We start from the raw sequence: 18,883 nt of genomic DNA, 5'->3' as shown, positions 1-18,883 counted from the left end.
TTTGTGTTATACAAGTACTACACAACAGATACCAAGAAACTCAAATTCCTCTAGTTCCACGAAGTAATTTGGTCACTAGTGAAGTTTAAGTATAAGGATTGGCCTCTCAAAAATGACATCATACATGCTTGTGATGTACACGAGGATGACAACAGTTCTACTGGTGACACGGTTGCAACACCCAGGACATCAGGTGTGAGGCTGCCACTCTTCCCTTCTTCACCTCGAAATGAAGATTCATCATCTGACTCAGAAGACGAGGTTCAAACAATGCCTAGTGATGCTGCTGCTAGAAGACCTCGTATTATGGATAAACCCAAATGTCTGAACAGGAACTTGAACCATTCCCTAATTCACATCGAGAAAGCTCTGGGGTGTTGTGTCTGCTACAAATCTGGCAAAAGGAAGGACACCAAGTATAAGTGCAAGTGGTGAGGTGTGGCACTGTGTGCTGCACCGTGCTCCTGCTTGTACCATCGCAAGATGAAATACTGGGTGGCTAAGCAGTAGTGTTTACTCTCCATCCCCTCCACCTATAAAACATATGTTGAACAACTTCAGGAAATCTCTTCCTGGAGCAGGTGGAGGGGTTCTACATAATGCTCAACTCATGCTCCATGATCATCATTGGGTGGTAAGTATATAGGTTTATTAATTTCTTTATGCATATGATATTGTGGTAAAACACTGATGAAGGAAGCAAGACAAATGAAATAGTGTAACAAATAAAGTCGGGAATGAATAACGACTGTAAACAATGACGAAAAGCCATTTTTTTCACATGACTGTACTTTATCTTATGGTATTGGTAATGTTCTATTTGACCCTTATATGCATATATCCCTTTAGAGCATTCTATTTCAAACAATTTTATAACAAAATGAACGATGTAGCACGAAAACTGAGGTGAGAAAACTAGAAAGACTATAAACATTGGAGTGTGGTTGTGCGTTCATGGGGCAACGGCTGGCCGACCTTACGGTGAGCTGTGGTTGGCCTGCTGGGCTCGACAAAGAGTTAAAACTACATTTTAAACAGAATACTACTCATATTTTTTGCTGTACCTTATTTTTATTGTCTACTCTTGTTGGTATACTGAAGACGGTGAAGAGGAGGGGAGGTTTAAGTGTTTGGGAAGCAAGTCCCCTTCCATTACAACATCAGGCAGTGATGCCATTTCTAGGGTACTCTCTCTCATATGTTTCGTAGGTATACCACTGGGACCTGGTTGTGCCTCACTGCTTGTTTTTCACTAAGAATCTGTTTAAAGACTTGTTTTTCCATACTTCTAACACTTGTCTGTAGTGAGACATCACATTGTCATTAAAAAAAGTTAACAACAGCTTGCTACAGCTTTATCTGCGAGTCTTTTCAGAAAAACTTTGCAGTTCATTCCATACTGAACACATTTTTGTAGCCACATCAACCACATGCATACTACAGTATCTTCATGTTTAAAAATGATTATATAATACATGTACTACCCTCCCCTGCTAAATCTCCAAGGGAGCCAGGACTTGGAGCAACAACTGAACCGGTGGGAAGAGGTACAGGTAACCCCACCTTGACTGGTCCAGTCGAAAGTCATTGACACTGACAGCTTCACAGTCGGGAAAAGGCACAGCATATACCAGAAGACGCCTTGAGCAAGCTGACACAAAGTTGTCCATGTCCAGGCACACTGAACATCCAGCAGAGCCAATGGAACGAGTCGGCGTCGACTGTCCAGTCCGTGGACAGGGGAAGGAAATGGGACAGGCCGTCCACCAGTACATTGGACACTCCCTGGACATGAACCGCCAAGAGAGTCAAAACCCCAAGAACTCAGCAGACGCATCACCTGAAGTGACCAGCCACAAAGAACCAAGGACAGCATCGAACCCTCTAAGTTCAGACAATGAACCATAAGGGAGCAGTCCGAATGGAGCCGGATCATCGATCCGAAAGCGACGCGAACCCTCTGAGGCGAATGCCATACCGCAGCGAAATCCTGTGCAGTGCTGTGAGCCCAACAAAAGGACGAGTGCCATACCGCAGCGATAGTATGCCTCACCAGTGCTCACCAGCCTGGTGAGCACTGGTCACAAAGCCCCAGTCAAGAGACAAGGCATCCGTGAACACATCGAGTGAGGGCTCGGACAGGCGCCACGGCACAAAACCTAAAAAAAACCCTGAAGAGGAAGCCAGCAATGTAGCAACCGACACAAGGCCCATGGGGGTCCAAACCCAGCGATCGCGAGAGCGGCGAAGGGGATGCAAGGGATGTCCCTGAAGTAATCAAAACAGCCGCCGAAGCCAGATCCAACCCAACAGGTAGAGAAGCACAGCGAGGTTCAGATTCCCACACAGCTGCTCGAACAACCAACACGTGACCCAGGTGCCCTCCAAAAATAACTGAAGGCTGGACCGCAGCCACAGCAACGCCGCAGGAGGGAGAGACAAGGAAATGGTCCGAGAGTCCCACACAAGACCCAGCCAAGTCCGAACCTGAGAGGAAACCGAATGTGACTTCCTCTAGTTGCCCTTGAACTGGAGGAAGTTCCAGGTGGAACTTTCCCACCTGGCAACGTGGGAAAGAACCAAATCCCTGGCGAGCAGTCACGCAGACTGACTGGGAGCCCAGACCAGTCAGTCATCGAGGTAAGCCAGAACTCGAACCCCTAACGGATGCAAACAGGTCACCATGACCCGGGTAAGGCGTGTGAACCCACGAGGTGCCAGATTTAAACTGAAAGAAAGGCAATGAAAGCAGTAAGCCTGTTGCCCACAAGACAAACCCGAGCCATTCCCTGAACCCCGGATAAATCAGGATGTGTCAATACGCTTCCCAGAGGTCCAGGGACACCATCCACCAGCCCAGCTCTAAAAGCAGCCGAAGAATCCATGATTCAACCAGGAATGTAAGGTAGCGAAGCAATTGAGTAAAAGAACATGGAGGAACTACAGGAATAATAGAACGCCAGAGAAAAGGGAGAGATACCAGAGGGCAAGAAATGAGTACCTCAGAGTAAGGAGAGAAGCAGAGACAGTTTGAAAATGACATCGCGAGTAAAGCTAAGACCCAACCAAAGCTGCTCCACAGTCATATCAGGAGGAAAGCAGCAGTAAAGGAACAAGTGATGAAACTGAGAAAAGGGGAGAATAGATACACAGAGAATGACAAGGTGTGTGAAGAACTCAACAAGAGATTCCAGGTCTTCACAAAAGAACAAGGAGAAGCCCCTGTGCTAAATGAGGAGGCAAACCCAGCAACCTTGGAGGCTCTTGACCTCACCAGTCAATATGACAAAGGATGTTGGGCCTGACAGAATCTCACCGTGGATACTAAAAGAAGGTGCAGAAGCACTAAGCGTGCCACTCTCTATGGTGTATAACAGGTCATTGGAAACAGGAGACCTACCAGAAAGCTGGAAGACAGCTAATGTAGACCCAATATACAAAAAGGGTGACAGACAAGAGGCACTAAACTACAGGCCAGTTTCCCTAACTTGTATACCATGCAAGGTGATGGCGAAAATCTGAGAAAAAGGCTCATAGAGCATCTGGAGGAAAATAGCTTTGTAACAAACTACCAGCATGGATTCAGAGATGGTAAATCGAAACAGTAGGAGGGAATATAAAAACCCATGGTTTAATAGACAGTGCCAGGAAGCAAAAATGAGAAGCAAGAGGAAGTGGAGGACAAAGGATAGATGACAATAGGATTAGATGCAACAGAGCAAGGAATGAATACATTAATATAAGGAGAGTATCGGAAAGAAATTATGAGAATGATATTGGAATCAAAGTGAAAAAGCAACCTAAATTACTACATAGTCATATACGAAGGAAAATGTCGGTGAACAACTATGTGACAAGACTAAAGTTAAACAGAAGGGGCATATACAGAAAGCGACAAGGATATCTGCAAGATACTGAATGCCAGTTTCCATGGAGTGTTCACAACCGAGCCTGAGCAGCTCCCATTGTTAGAAGAGATGACCCAAGATGAGAGTCTAATAGATATAGAAGTGACAAGAGAGGAGGTAATGAAATAGCTAACACTGAATGAAACTAAAGTAGTTGGACCAGATAATGTATCACCGTGGATACTAAAAGAGGCAGCGCAGGCCCACAATGCTACTTTCATGTGGTGGTGTGTGGGGGAGTGTGCACCCGGAGGACCGTTGCTTTTTCACTCGTGTCATACTGTGCACTCCAGCCTGGTGGACCAAGCTCTCACAAGTCAAGCCTGGTTTGACTTGTGAGAGCTTAAAGAATGGTGCTTAAAGAATACAAAGAGGAGCCCTCAGCATGCCTCTAGCAAGGATCTATAATGAGTCACTTATGAAGGCAGAGTTACCCAGTTGCTGGAAGAAGGCAAATGTGGTACCAATTTTCGAGAAATGAGATCGGGAAGATGCATTTAACTACAGACCAGTATCACTGACAAGCATCCCCTGTAAAATACTTGAAAGAATAATCAGGTTAAGACTGGTTACACACTTAAGAGAAAATTAGCTATGTAAACAAACACCAACATGGGTTCAGAGAAGGGAAATCATTCTTAACAAACCTTCTGGAATTCTATGGCAAAGTAACAAGAATAAGCTAGGACAGGGAAGGATGGGCAAACTACATACAGTTTTTCTGGACTGCTAAAAAGCCTTTGATACAGTACCTCATAGGAGACTGCTATTCAAACTTAAGTGGCTAACAGGAGTTAGTAGAAAAGCCCTTGCTTGGGTAAGGAATTACTTAACAGGCGCCAGAGAGTAATAGTCTAGGGCGAGAATTCAGACTGGCAAACCGAAACGAGTGTAGTACCTCAAGAATCGGTGTTGTGACCAGTTCTATTTCTAATACATATGAACGACATGTCTACAGGAGTCGAGTCCTTTATATCGACATTCATGGATGACGTAAATTAATGAGACAAGTTGTGACATGAGGATTGTAGGCTCCTCCAAGAGGACTTGAACAAGCTGCAGAGATGGTCAAAGAAATGGCTACTGAAGGCTGACATCAAGTATAAAGTTATGAAAATGGGTCTAGGTGACAGGAGACCAAAGGGTCGGTACACAATGAAGTGAAACTATCTTCCTGTGACGAATCGAGAAAGGGACCTGGGAGTGGCCGTAACACCAAATCTAACTCCTGAGGCACATATAAATTGCATAAAGACAGCACAGTACTCTATGCTAGCAACGGTTAGACTGTCATTCAGAAACCTAAGTAAGGAGGCATTCAGAATGCTTTACACTGCATTCACGAGACCAGTCAGAGTATGCAGCCCCACCTAAAGAAACACATTAGGAAACTGAAAAAGGTTCAGAAATTTGCAACAAGGCTAGTCCCAGAGTTGCAAGGGATGAGAAATGAAGAGCGACTGAAGGAATTGAACCTGACGACATTAGAAAAAAGGAGGGAGAGGAGAAATATGACAGCATACAAAATACTTAGGGGAATTGACAGTGAAAAGAGAAAAATGTTCACATGGAATACCAACAGAACAAGGGGACATAGGGTGGAAGCTGGAAACTCATCTGAGTCACAGAGATGTTAAAAAGGTTTCTTTTAGCATGAGAGTAGTAGGGAAATGGAATGAACAAAAGAAGCATGTTGTGGAAGCAAACACTATTCATAGCTTTAAAACTAGGGATGATAGAGAAGGAAAGGAGTCATTGCTTTAAACAACTGGCGGCTAGAAAGGTGGGATCCAAGAGCCAACGCTCAATCCTGCAGGCACAATCACTGAGGTAATTACCAATAGGCGAGTACAAATAGGGGAGTACAGGTATATTATTCCATAATAAAAACCTCTCACCTGCAAGGGTAATGAATATGTAGATCCAAGTGATGGCAGGAACTTGACCTTCTTTTTCACTTCCAACTTTTCAATAGCTGAAGAGATTTCCTTCAAGCAATCAAGCCAGTCAGTCATATTAATGAGAAATACTACTCCATTTTCATACAGCTGACCAACGTGAAAATCTGCCCATTCAAAACTCAAGTCAATCATTGCTTTCGAATTTGAATTCTTTTTCAAATTATCACTTGATTGCAGTGCTGGCATCTTTGTAACATTCTTAAATGGAACCTTTCCTTCCTTACTTTTTAAATCCTTTGTTGGAACTATATTTATAAACTTTCCCGAGTCTTCCAACAGCTGTGTGAGTGACAACACAGATGTTCCCTGCATATTATCTTCTCTCACTTCATAAATATTTAAAATCTGCCAGGTATAAATAAGATACATATCAGCAGGATTCCCAGGATCAGCAAAGGTCTCTTGGAATAACTTTTTTGATTCTTGCGGAGTCATTCGTGCTATATGAACCTTGATCTTACTGTCATCTTTATGTCGTAGCAGCTCCCTGATGGATCCTTCAGTGTACCTTGTTTCCTGCTTGAATACATTTATCATTGACTTGTAAAGAGTCTGGATAATGTTGTCATTTTTAATAACATTAATAGTCTTTTTGTTAATTTTCTTGGTGACAACAACATTGATACAAGGAATTAAACACATGATAATATCGCAAATTTCAGCCAAATTATTTTCCAAATCAAGAACTGACTGTGCGTAACTCATGAGGCTAATTAAAAAGCAGTTTCCCAAGTACATGTCACTCTTAAGGGCAGAGGAAAACACTGACAGTTTCTCAACTAAATCAACTTGAGATTTTGCTGATCTTAATTCATTTATGTGAATTTCAAGTCTGGAATACCATTCTTTCTCCTCATTTGAAGTTGCTGGAAGTGGCTGAGCTAAAATGTTAACTTTTATTCTCAGATGAAATATCTTAAGCTGCTCCTTAACTCTTTTAAATGAACTGTCCTCTTTAACAGAAGTGCTTCTACTCTTTTCATTATATATAATTTCAGAATTATTGGAGGGTTTCTGTCTCCTGTATGAGTACCTCGTATATGAAAGATAATTTTCAAAGGTTTGTTGCAAAGCATTCGATTCATGTGAAAGGTGCACAGAAAATATCTTTTGGCTAGGATACCTACTTTCGGCTGCTTTTCCAGTTAATGTATCAGAATATAATTCAGGGGGCCTCAAGTGTTTGGTAGTATTAGTTGCCTCTGCATCACAAGACATCAAAAAAGTGTGCTCATGTTCGGTACTTGTCAGGTATTTTACGGCATCATCTCTGTTACTGGAAGATGTTTCCGATGAGTCAACACCAGAGAAATCACTTGTTGATAAATTTTCTTGAGAGTTGCATGTTGATAGTTTTCTTATGCAATCTAAATTATTACTTTTATTTTGTTGAATACAGCTTATTTGATCAAAGTAATTTCCTCTCTTTAGAAGCCTATCATTCACATCATTCACATCTGGGGAACATTTTCCCTGTTTTATGAGGAATAAGAGACGAGAAAATCTTGAAGAGCTATTTCCACCTGCCGTAGTAACAGCTGTGCATGGAGAGGAAACAGATGATTTGTCTGGTAAAGAGCTTCTTGTGCCATTCATACTGATCTGCATCCTTCCATGATCCTGGATATTTTCTAGCTGCTTTATATCTTGTACATGAAATTCCTCTTCTTCAGACTGATGGTCAACTGCACTTTGAATATAACATTCTCCACAGTCATTTTCTGCTTCAAGAACCAAGAAGCTATTTTTACTTATACTGTTAATTTGACTGCATCTCTCATTTCTTGAAAGGCTGTCACTCACTCTAAGCAGATCATGCTCAGAAGACAACAGCTGGTAACTTTGTGTTTCAGTTTTATCCTCATAGTCACTGTAGTCATCCTCAGACTCCATCACTTTCAACAGACCTATCAACCAGACCTGAAGGACGAGCAAAAAGTATTAATAAAAACTACTTCACACCTTAAAAAGTTTCCTAACTATATCTTTCAAACATTTCACAAATGGTTAAAGTAATAATCATCCCAATTTTCTCAAATCAAGGATCCTGAGTTCAATCCTTGAGCAGGACAGAAATGGCTGGGCATATTTCATTTCACCTGAGGCTTCTGTTTGCCTTGCATTAAATAGGTACCCTAGAGTTAGTCAACTGTAATGGGTTGCATCCTGCAGGATGGCCAGCATTGGCCTAGGACATATTTTCTACCTTTTTAAACTAATAGCACACTCAACAAGGCATAACATTTGTTTGTTTTTTATTTTTTGTAAGGACAACTGAGAATATTTTCCCAAGATGTCAGTTTTATTAATTTATTTATTTATATACATTTATATACAGTATATACTGTACATAGCAATAATGTTTTTACATTCTTATAAAGCCACTAACAGACATAGCGTTTCGGGCAGGTCCTTAATCTAACAGATAATTTTAAGCAGGTAATTTCTAGCAAAATTGAGAAATGTTAAAGAAATGTTAACAGGTACATTGTAAGAAAATTTAATGAAGATTAGTAGATACATCATAGTAAAATTTGAGGGTTTTCAACAGGTATATTGTAGCATAATTTGAGGATCGTATATAATGTAGTATAATGTAGTAAAATATGCATTCAGTTAACAACCATGATGCAGTAATTACAATGGTGAAGTTGAATGGCTTAGGCACATACATTGGGGGAGTGGAAGGCACATGATACAGTGCTAGTTTAAGGTACTAGGTAGGAAACTATGAGGATGAAATTAGGTTCTTTTTGGTTTTACTTTTGAATGAGGCATAGGCTGGACAGCTTTTCAATTCGTTAGGGAGTGAGTTCCATAGACCAGTTCCCTTTATTTACATAGAATGCCTACATTAGATTAGCTTGACTGGGGATATCAGAGATATTTATTTCTGGTGTGGTGATTATGGGTTCTATTACATCTGTCAAGGAAAAGTTTCAAAGCAGGGTTTGCATTTAAGAACAGGGTTTTGTAAATGTAAATGGCACAAGAGAATGTGTGGAGTGAGTTTGTTTAGCATGTTTAGGGATTTAAACAAGGGGGCTAAGTGTTGTTTGAAAAGTGTGTTACATTATTGTTCTGATTTTTGCTAGGTGATGATGGGCTTCAGGTAGTTTGCAGTGGTTGAACCCCAAGCACAGATACCATATGCAAGATAGGGATAGAGTGGCGCATAGTACAATGAGAAGAAAGCAGTGGGGAACATAATACAGTATCTGAGTTTAGAAAGTATACAAACCATTTTTGAGACTTTCTTGGTAATGTGTTGTATGTGGGTGCTGAAGTTGAGTCTCTTGTCTATGTATAGGCCAAGGACCTTTCCATCATTTTTATTGATGTTAACATTGTCTATCTGAAGCTGAATTGCATTTGTTGATTTGCTTCCAAATAAAATGTAGTAGGTCTTTTCTGTTTAGTGTGCATTTGTCGGTTGACATCCATAAATGGATTTCTTTTTTATTTTGTTATTTACTACATTATTTAGTGTGTGTGGTTGGGATCTGAGTAGATGAAGGTAAAATCATCAGCAAATAATATAGGTTTGAGAATGTTAGACATATAAGGCAGATCATTGATGTATATAAGAAATAGAGGTCCTGGGATGCTGCCCTGTGGCACTCCTACAGTTAATGGTAGAATTGGAGAGGTTATATCATTGATGGCTACATATTAGTGTGTATCACTAAGATAAGATTGGATATACAGTAGTGTAGGGCAAGGCCTCTGATTCCATAATATTAGAGTTTAAGCAAGTAGTAGTTATGAAGAGTCCAATCGGTAACTAATTTTTGTCAAGGGCTGTGTAGATTACATCAACCAGACTAATAATTGCACCGTTGGAACTCTTTTGGGAGCGGAAGCCAATGTGACATGGACTTAGGATGTTGAATTTTACGAGGCAGGAGTAGAGCTGTTCGTAAATAACATTTTCAAATATTTTTTATAATACTGTACAGGTAAATTTGATATTGGTCTGTAATTTTTTATGTCTGCTGTATTGCCTCCTTTATGAACTGCCGTTACTCGTGCTTTTTAAGGTTATCAGGGAAGGTTTGACACTAGAGATTTGTTGAACAGCAAGGCTATAGGTGGTGCAAGATCATGGGAGGCACTCTTGAATACCATAGATAGTATTTCACTAATATTTCATGCTTTGGTTTTTGGTGAGTGCATGATGGACATAACATGTCGGGCTGACTGTTGAAAGGAGAAGAGTCAACTCATTCAAATGAACGGCCAGAAAATTTGATCTTTGTCCCATGGCACACTTGTTGACCTTCACTGCACACCAGTGTGCCAGGGCACACCGGTTGAAAAACACTGGCCTAGGGGGACCTCAATAAGGCCTATCCTCATCAATGGGTATTAAACCTTATTACATTTACAGTAGTTAAAATACATTTAATATTAATCCATATTAATCCAATCTTAATTAGTAAGACCTTAAGGTTGTTACGAGGATCAATGTCCCCACAGCCCTGACCAGGTTTCCTGGTTTGTGGTATGGCCAACCAAGCTGTTATACACTGGAGTATGCAGTTTCAGCCTAGAGTCCATACCTAGTTAAACACAAGACAAAGTTAGAGAAGATTCAGAGGTATGCCACCAGACTAGTCCCAGAGCAGAGAGGTAGGAGTTATAAGGAGAGGCTATGGGACTTAAACCTCCCATCCCTGGAAGACAGAAGAGTTGGGGGAGACATGATTACCATCTACAAAATTCTAAGAGGAAATGACAGAGTGGACAAAGAAACTATTTAGCAAGGGCAGAACATTAACAAGGGGAGACAGGTGGAAACTTAGTACTCAAATGAGCCAAAGAAACATCAGAAAGATTTTTTTTTCAGTGTCAGGGTAGTTAACAAATGGAATGCACTTGGCAGAGATGTGGTGGAGGCAGATTCAATACCATTTCAAATGTAGGCATAAGAGCCCAATAGGCTCTGGAACCTGTACACCAGTTTATTCAAATAATAATAATAATAATAATAATAATAATAATATTTTATTTAGGAAAAGTACATACATAGATGGAGAGTTACAAACATTCAGATTATTTATAGACAGAGCTAGTACATATAAATACCTAACGCCACTAATAAGCAGAGCGTTTCGGGCACGGTGTGGAAGAAAAAAAACTTGGACTAAAACTTAATAGTAACTGAGCTTAAAGTATAAATTCGACTGAAAGAAAAGATAAAAAAGGGGGGAACATGGTAGAAAATAGCCAATAAACAAGTTGGTTAACAAACAGCATTGTTTAAAAATAATAAGACATAGGTTAACATTTAAAGGTGAGGTAGATTACATGGAGTTAATTAGGTAGTACTTAGTTTTCATCTTAAACTGGTTGAGAGAGGTAGTGGAAAGTGGAGAGGCAGGACCAAAGAAGTCGAAGCTCAACCCCAGTAAGCACAACTAGGCTAGTACATTGCTACTAGCAGTTAGACATATAAATTACAGCCCGATTTATCAGGTATCTTTTGAAGGCGTTTATAAAATTCCTTTTTGAACAGAGAGAAGTTGGCTAGCTAGCATTAACATATGGGTGGATAGTGTGTACCTGACTTTTAATTCAATAATTCATTGTTAGGGGGACAGGCAGCCATTGTATATATATACATGTTAGGCTTATATCAAGGTCACCCTCCCCCCCCCCCATGGTTGAATTACTGACCCTCTGCAGGATGCAACAACACAACAAGATGACCATCTCCTGGGGTACCTATTTACTGCTAGGTGAACAGTGACATTAAGTGATGGGAAATGCACCCAACCATTACTGTCCCACCCGGGATTCCCAATTGTGAGTCAAGAACAAACCCGACTGTACTACATGATACTACTGTACTATAGTGGCCTTGATGAGGGCAGGAAGCCAGCGGCTTGTTAACCGTCACCCATCTTCTCCTGATTTTTTCAAGCTGAATTTTGAAATTCAGCAGTGTTTTGGCATTTACAGCTTCAGCGGGTTGGCAGTTTTGTGGGTTTAAACCTTATGAGTGAAAAAGGATCCTTTGGTTTCAGGTCGTACATTGTGGCCTATTGAGCCTAAAACCACTGCTTGTTTGTGTTATATTTGACCTTTTTGAAGTTGTCTGGAGTAATATCCTCCAAATTCTTCAGTATTTTGAATGTTTCGACAAGATTAGACTTGTCATGTCTGGTTTGCAGTGTTGTTAGCCCTGAGGCCCTCAACCTTTCCGTGTATGAGTCAATTTAGTTCTGGAATTATTTTTGTTGTCCGGTGTTGAGCTTCCCCAAAGCACCTACGTGTTTCTGAAGATAAGGTCTCCATGCTTGAATACAATAATCCAAGTATCCTGGCCGGGGAGGATTTACTGAGCGTAAATCCTTAACTGTACGCCTCTTCACCAAGCAGTGAATGGGTACCTGGTTGTTAAAAGATTTGTCGGCTCGTATTCCCGGGACCATAAGATTAAGGACCTGCCCGAAACGCTATGCGTGCTAGTGCTTGTACAAGAATGTAAGAACTCTTGTATATATAAATAAATAAAAACGTGAGGTGACAACTTCACTCTGATACCTAACACTTCCATAAGATCTTCACACACCTTATGAAAGATTTCTTACTCACCTCACAATTAATGGAGCGCCTTCACACTCTCCGTGTACCCCAAAACAGCCAACGACCAGCAGCAGGGAGCTTATAGGCTTGGTGGAAGACGCAGCTACAGCAGGAGAGCAATACAGCCAGCAGGAGGGACCAACACGGACATCAAGAATTAGGAGCAAGAGAGGCAAGTAGCCACCCAGACGAAGCGTTAACACAGGCACCAAAGGGGTGATCAACTGGGTCAGCCCCCGGGAACACGTGCTCTTGTGTTCTCTTTCCTTCTATCTGATGAGGGTGGCTGCCAACTGTCTTTGTTTTTATTTAATTACTAGCTCTGTGTTGAGGAATCTAACAGAATCTACAATAACAGCTTTTCGTTTATTTGTATGAAATAAAAATATGAGAGATGTTGCTTAAAATTACTTTAGAACATATATAATATCAAACTGTTATTAATTTTTGGTGTGGAGAGAATGTCACCAGCATGAGCGCGGGTAAGATAGACACTGCCGGGGTAAAGGGTCCCTCGCTAGTTATTTATTTATTTATTTATTTATTTATTTATTTATTTATTTATTTATACAAGAAGGTACATTGGGTTTTATTTATATATTTATTTATTTATTTATTTATTTATATGTGTGTATATCACGAAAATAAATTATTAAAAATGTGACAGTGTCGGACCACGGAGGAAAATTGAAACAGGAATTTCCTTAAGTACTGATGTAACAGTCACGGAGAGGAGCGGAGGCTTCCATACTGCAGTCTACACCAAAGAAACAAACATAGGAATGTGCCTCAATGCCAATAGTCTCAGTCTCCGTGGTGTAGTGGTAAGACACTCGCTTGGCGTTCCGCAATAGTGACTGCCCAGACAGGTACAAGAGGAGTGTTGTCAATGCTTACGTCGACCGTGCTCTAAGCCACAGCTCAGGATGGAAAGAAGTCGATGAAGAACTCTGTAGGATAAGGCAAGTCCTAGTCAACAACGGCTTCTCTAACGGTTTCGTTAAAGACATCATAAAAAAGAAAGGTAAAACGCCATGCAACTTCTGAAGAGTCAACCAACACAACACTTGAACCCCCAATTAGACTATTTTACAGGAACTTCTTTTCGACGGTTCATAAAATGGAGGAAAGGGTCCTGAAAGATATTGTTGATAGGAACGTCATCCCTACAGACAAAAATCAGAAAATGCAATTGATAATTTATTATAAAACAAAAAAAAAACCGGCCAATCTACTCATGAAAAACTCCCCAGACACCAAACAGAACGCTTTGAAGGAGACCAACGTATTCTATGCCTTTAAATGCCCACTTGGAGACTGTAAGCCCCAAAAAACTCGGTATATAGGCAAGACAACAACGTCTCTTTCTAGGCGACTAACAATGCATAAGCAACAGGGAGCCATCAAGGAACACATAATCTCTTCTCACAACCAGACCATCACCAAAGAACACTTAACAAACAACACAGAAATCATCGATAGGTACGGCGATTGAATATTCACATAATATGCAAGTTTTGCCTTTCTTATGATACTGGTAAGCATTGATGAGTACCTTTTAGCTACTTCCTTTGAAACTAGGCCAATCCTAAGTTTCTTTTCATATTCATGTTTCTTGTTGATTGAGTTGAGAAGAAGCAAAAGGCAATATGAAAAGCACATGGAATACCATCTCTAATATCCTAGGAACTAAACAACACTCCCACAAGCCAGATAACACTCTCTAAGAATGGCTTTACACAGTCAACTGTTTTAGAAATGGCAAATGAATTTAATAGCTTCTTTTCATCGGTTGGTGCTAACCTTGCCAGTAAAATCCCACAGACTCAGACACATCAACACATTTCTCTCAGGCAGCTATCCAAACTCTCTTCTTCTTTCACCAGTCAGCCCGACAGATGTTGTGTCCATCATACACTCACTAAAAACCAAAGCTAGGAACATCAGTGAAATCCCATCCATTGTATACAAGAGCGCCTCCCATGCCCTTGCGCCATCTATAGCTCTGCTCTTCAACAAATCCCTTGAGTGTCATACCTTCCCTGATATCCTTAAAAAAGCAAGAGTAACGCCAGTTCATAAAGGAGGTAATCCGGCAGACATAAACAATTATAGACCAATATCAAACCTACCCATACTATCAAAAATATTTGAAAAAATTATCTACAAATAGCTCTACTCCTACCTTGAGGTTACCTTGAGGTGCTTCCGGGGCTTAGCGTCCCCGCGGCCCGGTCGTCGACCAGGCCTCCTGGTTGCCGGACTGATCAACCAGGCTGTTGGACGCGGACTGCTCGCAGCCTGACGTACGAGTCACAGCCTGGTTGATCAGCTGGTATCCTTTGGAGGTGTTTATCCAGTTCTCTCTTGAACACTGTAAGGGGTCGGCCAGTTATGCCCCTTATGTGTAGTGGAAGCGTGTTGAACAGTCTCGGACCTCTCATGTTAATAGAGTTCTCTCTCAGAGTACCAGTTGCACCTCTGTTTTTCAACGGGGGTATTCTGCACATCCTGCCATGTCTTCTGGTCTCATGTGATGTTATTTCTGAGTGCAGGTTTGGGACCAGCCCCTCTAATATTTTCCACGTGTAAATTATTATGTACCTCTCCCGCCTGCGCTCAAGGGAGTACAGTTTTAGGCTCTTTAGTCGGTCCCAATAGTTTAGATGTTTTACTGAGTGGATTCTAGCAGTAAAGGATCTCTGCACGCTCTCCAGGTCAGCAATTTCTCCAGCTTTGAAAGGTGCTGTCATTGTGCAGCAGTACTCTACTCTAGAGAGCACAAGCGTTTTGAAAAGTATCATCATCGGTATAGCATCTCTAGTGTGAAAAGTTCTTGTTATCCAACCTGTCATTTTTCTTGCAGTTGTGACGGCTACTTTATTGTGTTCTTTAAAGGTAAGGTCTTCCGACATGAGTACACCCAGATCCTTTACATTGCCTTTTCGTTCTATGTTATGATTTGCCTGAGTTTTGTACGTGGTTTCCGTTTTTATATTTTCAATTTTTTCCATAGCGCATGAGCTGGAACTTATCTTCGTTAAACACCATATTATTTTCTGTAGCCCATAGAAAGACCTGATCTACATCTGACTGGAGGTTCGCCGTGTCCTCTATATTGCCTACTCTCATGAAGATCCTATAGTGTCATCTGCAAAGGATGATACAGTGCTATAGGTTGTGTTCTTGTCTATGTCCGAAATGAGGATGAGAAAAAGTACTGGAGCAAGCACAGTACCCTGGGGGACTGAGCTCTTCACGGTTGATGGGCTGGATTTTATTTTGTTGACTATTACACATTGGGTTCTGTTGGTCAGGAAATTGTAGATCCATCTGCCTATTTTTCCGGTAATTCCTTTTGAACGCATTTTATGTGCAATAACACCATGGTCACATTTATCAAAAGCTTTTGCGAAATCTGTGTAAATTACATCCGCGTTATGTTTGTCTTCCATAGCATCTAATGCCATATCATAGTGGTCCAGCAACTGCGACAGGCAAGAGCGCCCTGTTCTGAAACCATGTTGTCCGGGTTATGGAGTTGCTGTGATTCCATGTATTTTGTGATTTTACTTCTTAGCACTCTCTCAAAAATTTTTATGATGTGCGATGTTAGCGCTATCGGTCTGTAATTTTTTGCCTCTGCCTTATTTCCTCCTTTATGAAGTGGTGCTATCTCTGCTGTTTTTTGTATATCAGGAATAACGCCAGTATCTAGGCTTTGTCTCCACAGAATGTGGAGGGCCTGCGATAGTGGTTTTTTGCAGTTCTTTATGAATATGGAGTTCCAAGAATCCGGGCCTGGTGCAGAGGGCATAGGCATATTGTTTATGGCTTCTTCAAAATCCAGTGGGGATAGGGTGACGTCTGATATATGATTTGATGTTGGTATCGTATCCATGGAAAATTCATTTGGGTTATCAATCTTTAGTGTGTTTAATGGCTCGCTGAAAACAGAGTCGTACTGCGTCCTCAGTAGCTCGCTCATTTCTTTGTTGTCATCGGTGAAAGTTCCATCTCCCTTTCGCAGGGGCCCGATACTAGATGTGGTTTTTGATCTTGATTTTGCATAGGAGAAAAAATATTTCGGATTTCTTTCTATTTCACTGATGGCCTTTTGCTCTCTTTGCCTCTGGACTACACTGCACTCATGCACTGGACTATATCCAATCCTATCTCAGTGATAGACACCAATGTGTAGCCATCAATAATATAACCTCTCCCACTCTACCAATAACCGTTGGAGTGCCACAGGGCAGCATCTTGGGACCTCTCCTATTTCTTATATACATCAATGATCTGCCTAATGTCTCTAATATTCTGAAACCTATTTTGTTTGCTGATGATACTACACTCATCTACTCCAACCCCAACCCACATACACTAAATAATGTTGTTAATAATGAACTAAAAAAAAGTTCACTTATGGATGTCAACCAACAAACTAACACTTAACATAGAAAAGACCTACTACATCTTATTTTGGAAGCAAATCTACAAATGCAATTCAGCTTCAGATAGACAATGTAAACATTAGCAATACAAATGATGGAAAGTTTCTTGGCCTATTCCTAGACAAGAGACTCAACTTCAGTACCCACATTCAACACATAACTAAGAAAGTCTCTAAAACAGTTGGTATACTCTCCAAAATCAGATATTATGTACCTAACTCTGCTCTCATCTCTCTATATTATGCACTAATCTATCCCTATCTCAACTATGGTATCTGTGCATGGGGTTCAACCACTGCAAACCACCTCAAGTCCATCATCACCCAGCAAAAATCTGCTATCAGAATAATATCAAATTCTGCTTTCAGGCAACACTCAGCCCCCTTGTTTAACTCCCTAAACATGCTAAACATAATCTCACTCCATAAATTCTCTTGTGTCAACTACATTTACAAAACCCTGTTCTTAAATGCAAATCCTGCTCTGAAACTCTTCCTGGACAGATGTAATAGGACCCATTATCACCACACCAGAAATAAATATCTCTTTGATATCCCCAGAGTTAAACTTAATCTATGTAAACACTCTATGCAATATAAAGGGACCCAGTTTATGGAACTCACTCCCTATTGAATTGAAAAGCTGTCCAACTTTTACATCATTCAAAATCAATACTAAAAAGTATGTAATCTCATCTTCATAGTTTTTCACCTTTTGCCTTAAAATTGCACTGTATCTATTGCTACCCAATCTCCCAACCTTTATGTTCCCAATTTGAACATCTTTACCATTGTGATCATTGTTGTCTTCTTATATGTGCTGCCAATCTGCTGTATGGTGTTTATTAATCTTGTTTATCTATATCTATTGCTACCCAGTCTCCCAATCTTTATGCACCCAATCTGAGCATCTTTACCATTGTGATCATTGCTGTCTTATATTTGCTGTCAATCTGCTGTATGGTGTCTATTAATCTTGTTTAAATTACCAATCAAGCTGTCAATGTAATCAATCAGAACTTTAATATAACAATGTGCTTTAATATACTTACTAAGCTCTCTCATCTAATTTTTCTCTTGCAATGTATTTGTTATCATTTATCAATTCTGATAGAAATTACCTACTTAAAATTATCTGTTAGATTAAGGACCTGCCCGAAACGCTGCGCGTACTAGTGGCTTTACAAGATTGTAAATACTGTACTATTCAATGTATTCTCACAAACCCAATGTACCTTCTTGTATATATATAAATAAATAAATAAATAAATAAATAAATAAATAAGTTATTTCTTCTTTGTATGGAGAGTCGTGTCTGCTTAAGCATTTCCGTTAATTTCTTCCTTCTTTTGTAATGTCGTCTGCGTTCTCTTTCTACATTGGACCTCTTTCTGGCTTTCCTCAGAGGAACATGTTTCAGACAGACTTCATATGCTTCAGAAGTCAGGTTTTTTTTTATTCCCTGTGTAGGATTTTTATTTCTTAGAACATTTTCCCATTGAATGTTTGTAAGTTCCCTGTTTATTTTCTCCCAGTCTATCCTCTTATTATTAAAATTGAATATATTGAATAGCCCTTCTCGCTTGTTGTTTCTCTTTGGCCTACTACCGTTATTAATGTTAGTTTGCACTTCAATGAGCTTGTGGTCCGAGTACGTGGCATCTGAGACAGTAATGTCTCTGATTAGCTCCTCATTGTTCGTGAATATCAGGTCCAGCGTGTTTTCGTTCCTAGTTGGTTCTGTAATCTGCTGACTGAGCGAGAATTTGTCACAGAATCTTAGTAGTTCTCTGACCTGTGGTTGGTTATTTCTAGGCTGACTTCCTGCTATGATGTTATTGTTTACATTTTAAACTGTTATTGTTTACATTTTAAACTCCATTTTAAACTGGGTAGATTGAAGTCTCCAAGGAAGATGATATCTGGTACTGGGTTTGCTAGGTTATCAAGGATATTCTCTATTTTGTGGA

The 18,883-nt window shown here is 40.4% G+C and overlaps 1 protein-coding gene across 8 annotated transcripts in view; it reads right to left on the bottom strand.

Moving 5' to 3' along the window:
• LOC123758649 (uncharacterized) overlaps positions 1-12,927 on the bottom strand; it is a 91,826-nt gene extending 78,899 nt beyond the window's left edge. For 7 of the 8 annotated variants that reach the window (XR_006772921.2, XR_006772918.2, XM_045743203.2 and 4 more), the window contains exons 1-2: positions 12,470-12,927; positions 5,807-7,789 (exon numbers count right to left, since the gene is read on the bottom strand). Coding sequence is in view for 6 of the 8 variants with exons in the window: in XM_045743203.2 (XP_045599159.2) it covers positions 5,807-7,762 (1,956 nt within the window). In the remaining 2 variants the exon portion in view is untranslated. The remainder of the gene's footprint in view (positions 1-5,806; positions 7,790-12,469) is intronic. The other variant, XM_045743178.2, reaches the window with a different exon arrangement.
• Positions 12,928-18,883: the final 5,956 nt, after the last annotated feature.

Source organism: Procambarus clarkii, chromosome 22 (genome assembly GCF_040958095.1).
Source record: "Procambarus clarkii isolate CNS0578487 chromosome 22, FALCON_Pclarkii_2.0, whole genome shotgun sequence".
Classification (NCBI taxonomy): domain Eukaryota; kingdom Metazoa; phylum Arthropoda; class Malacostraca; order Decapoda; family Cambaridae; genus Procambarus; species Procambarus clarkii.
The sequence above is the reverse complement of the archived record's forward strand: the minus strand, read 5'-3'. Positions and strand labels throughout refer to the sequence as shown.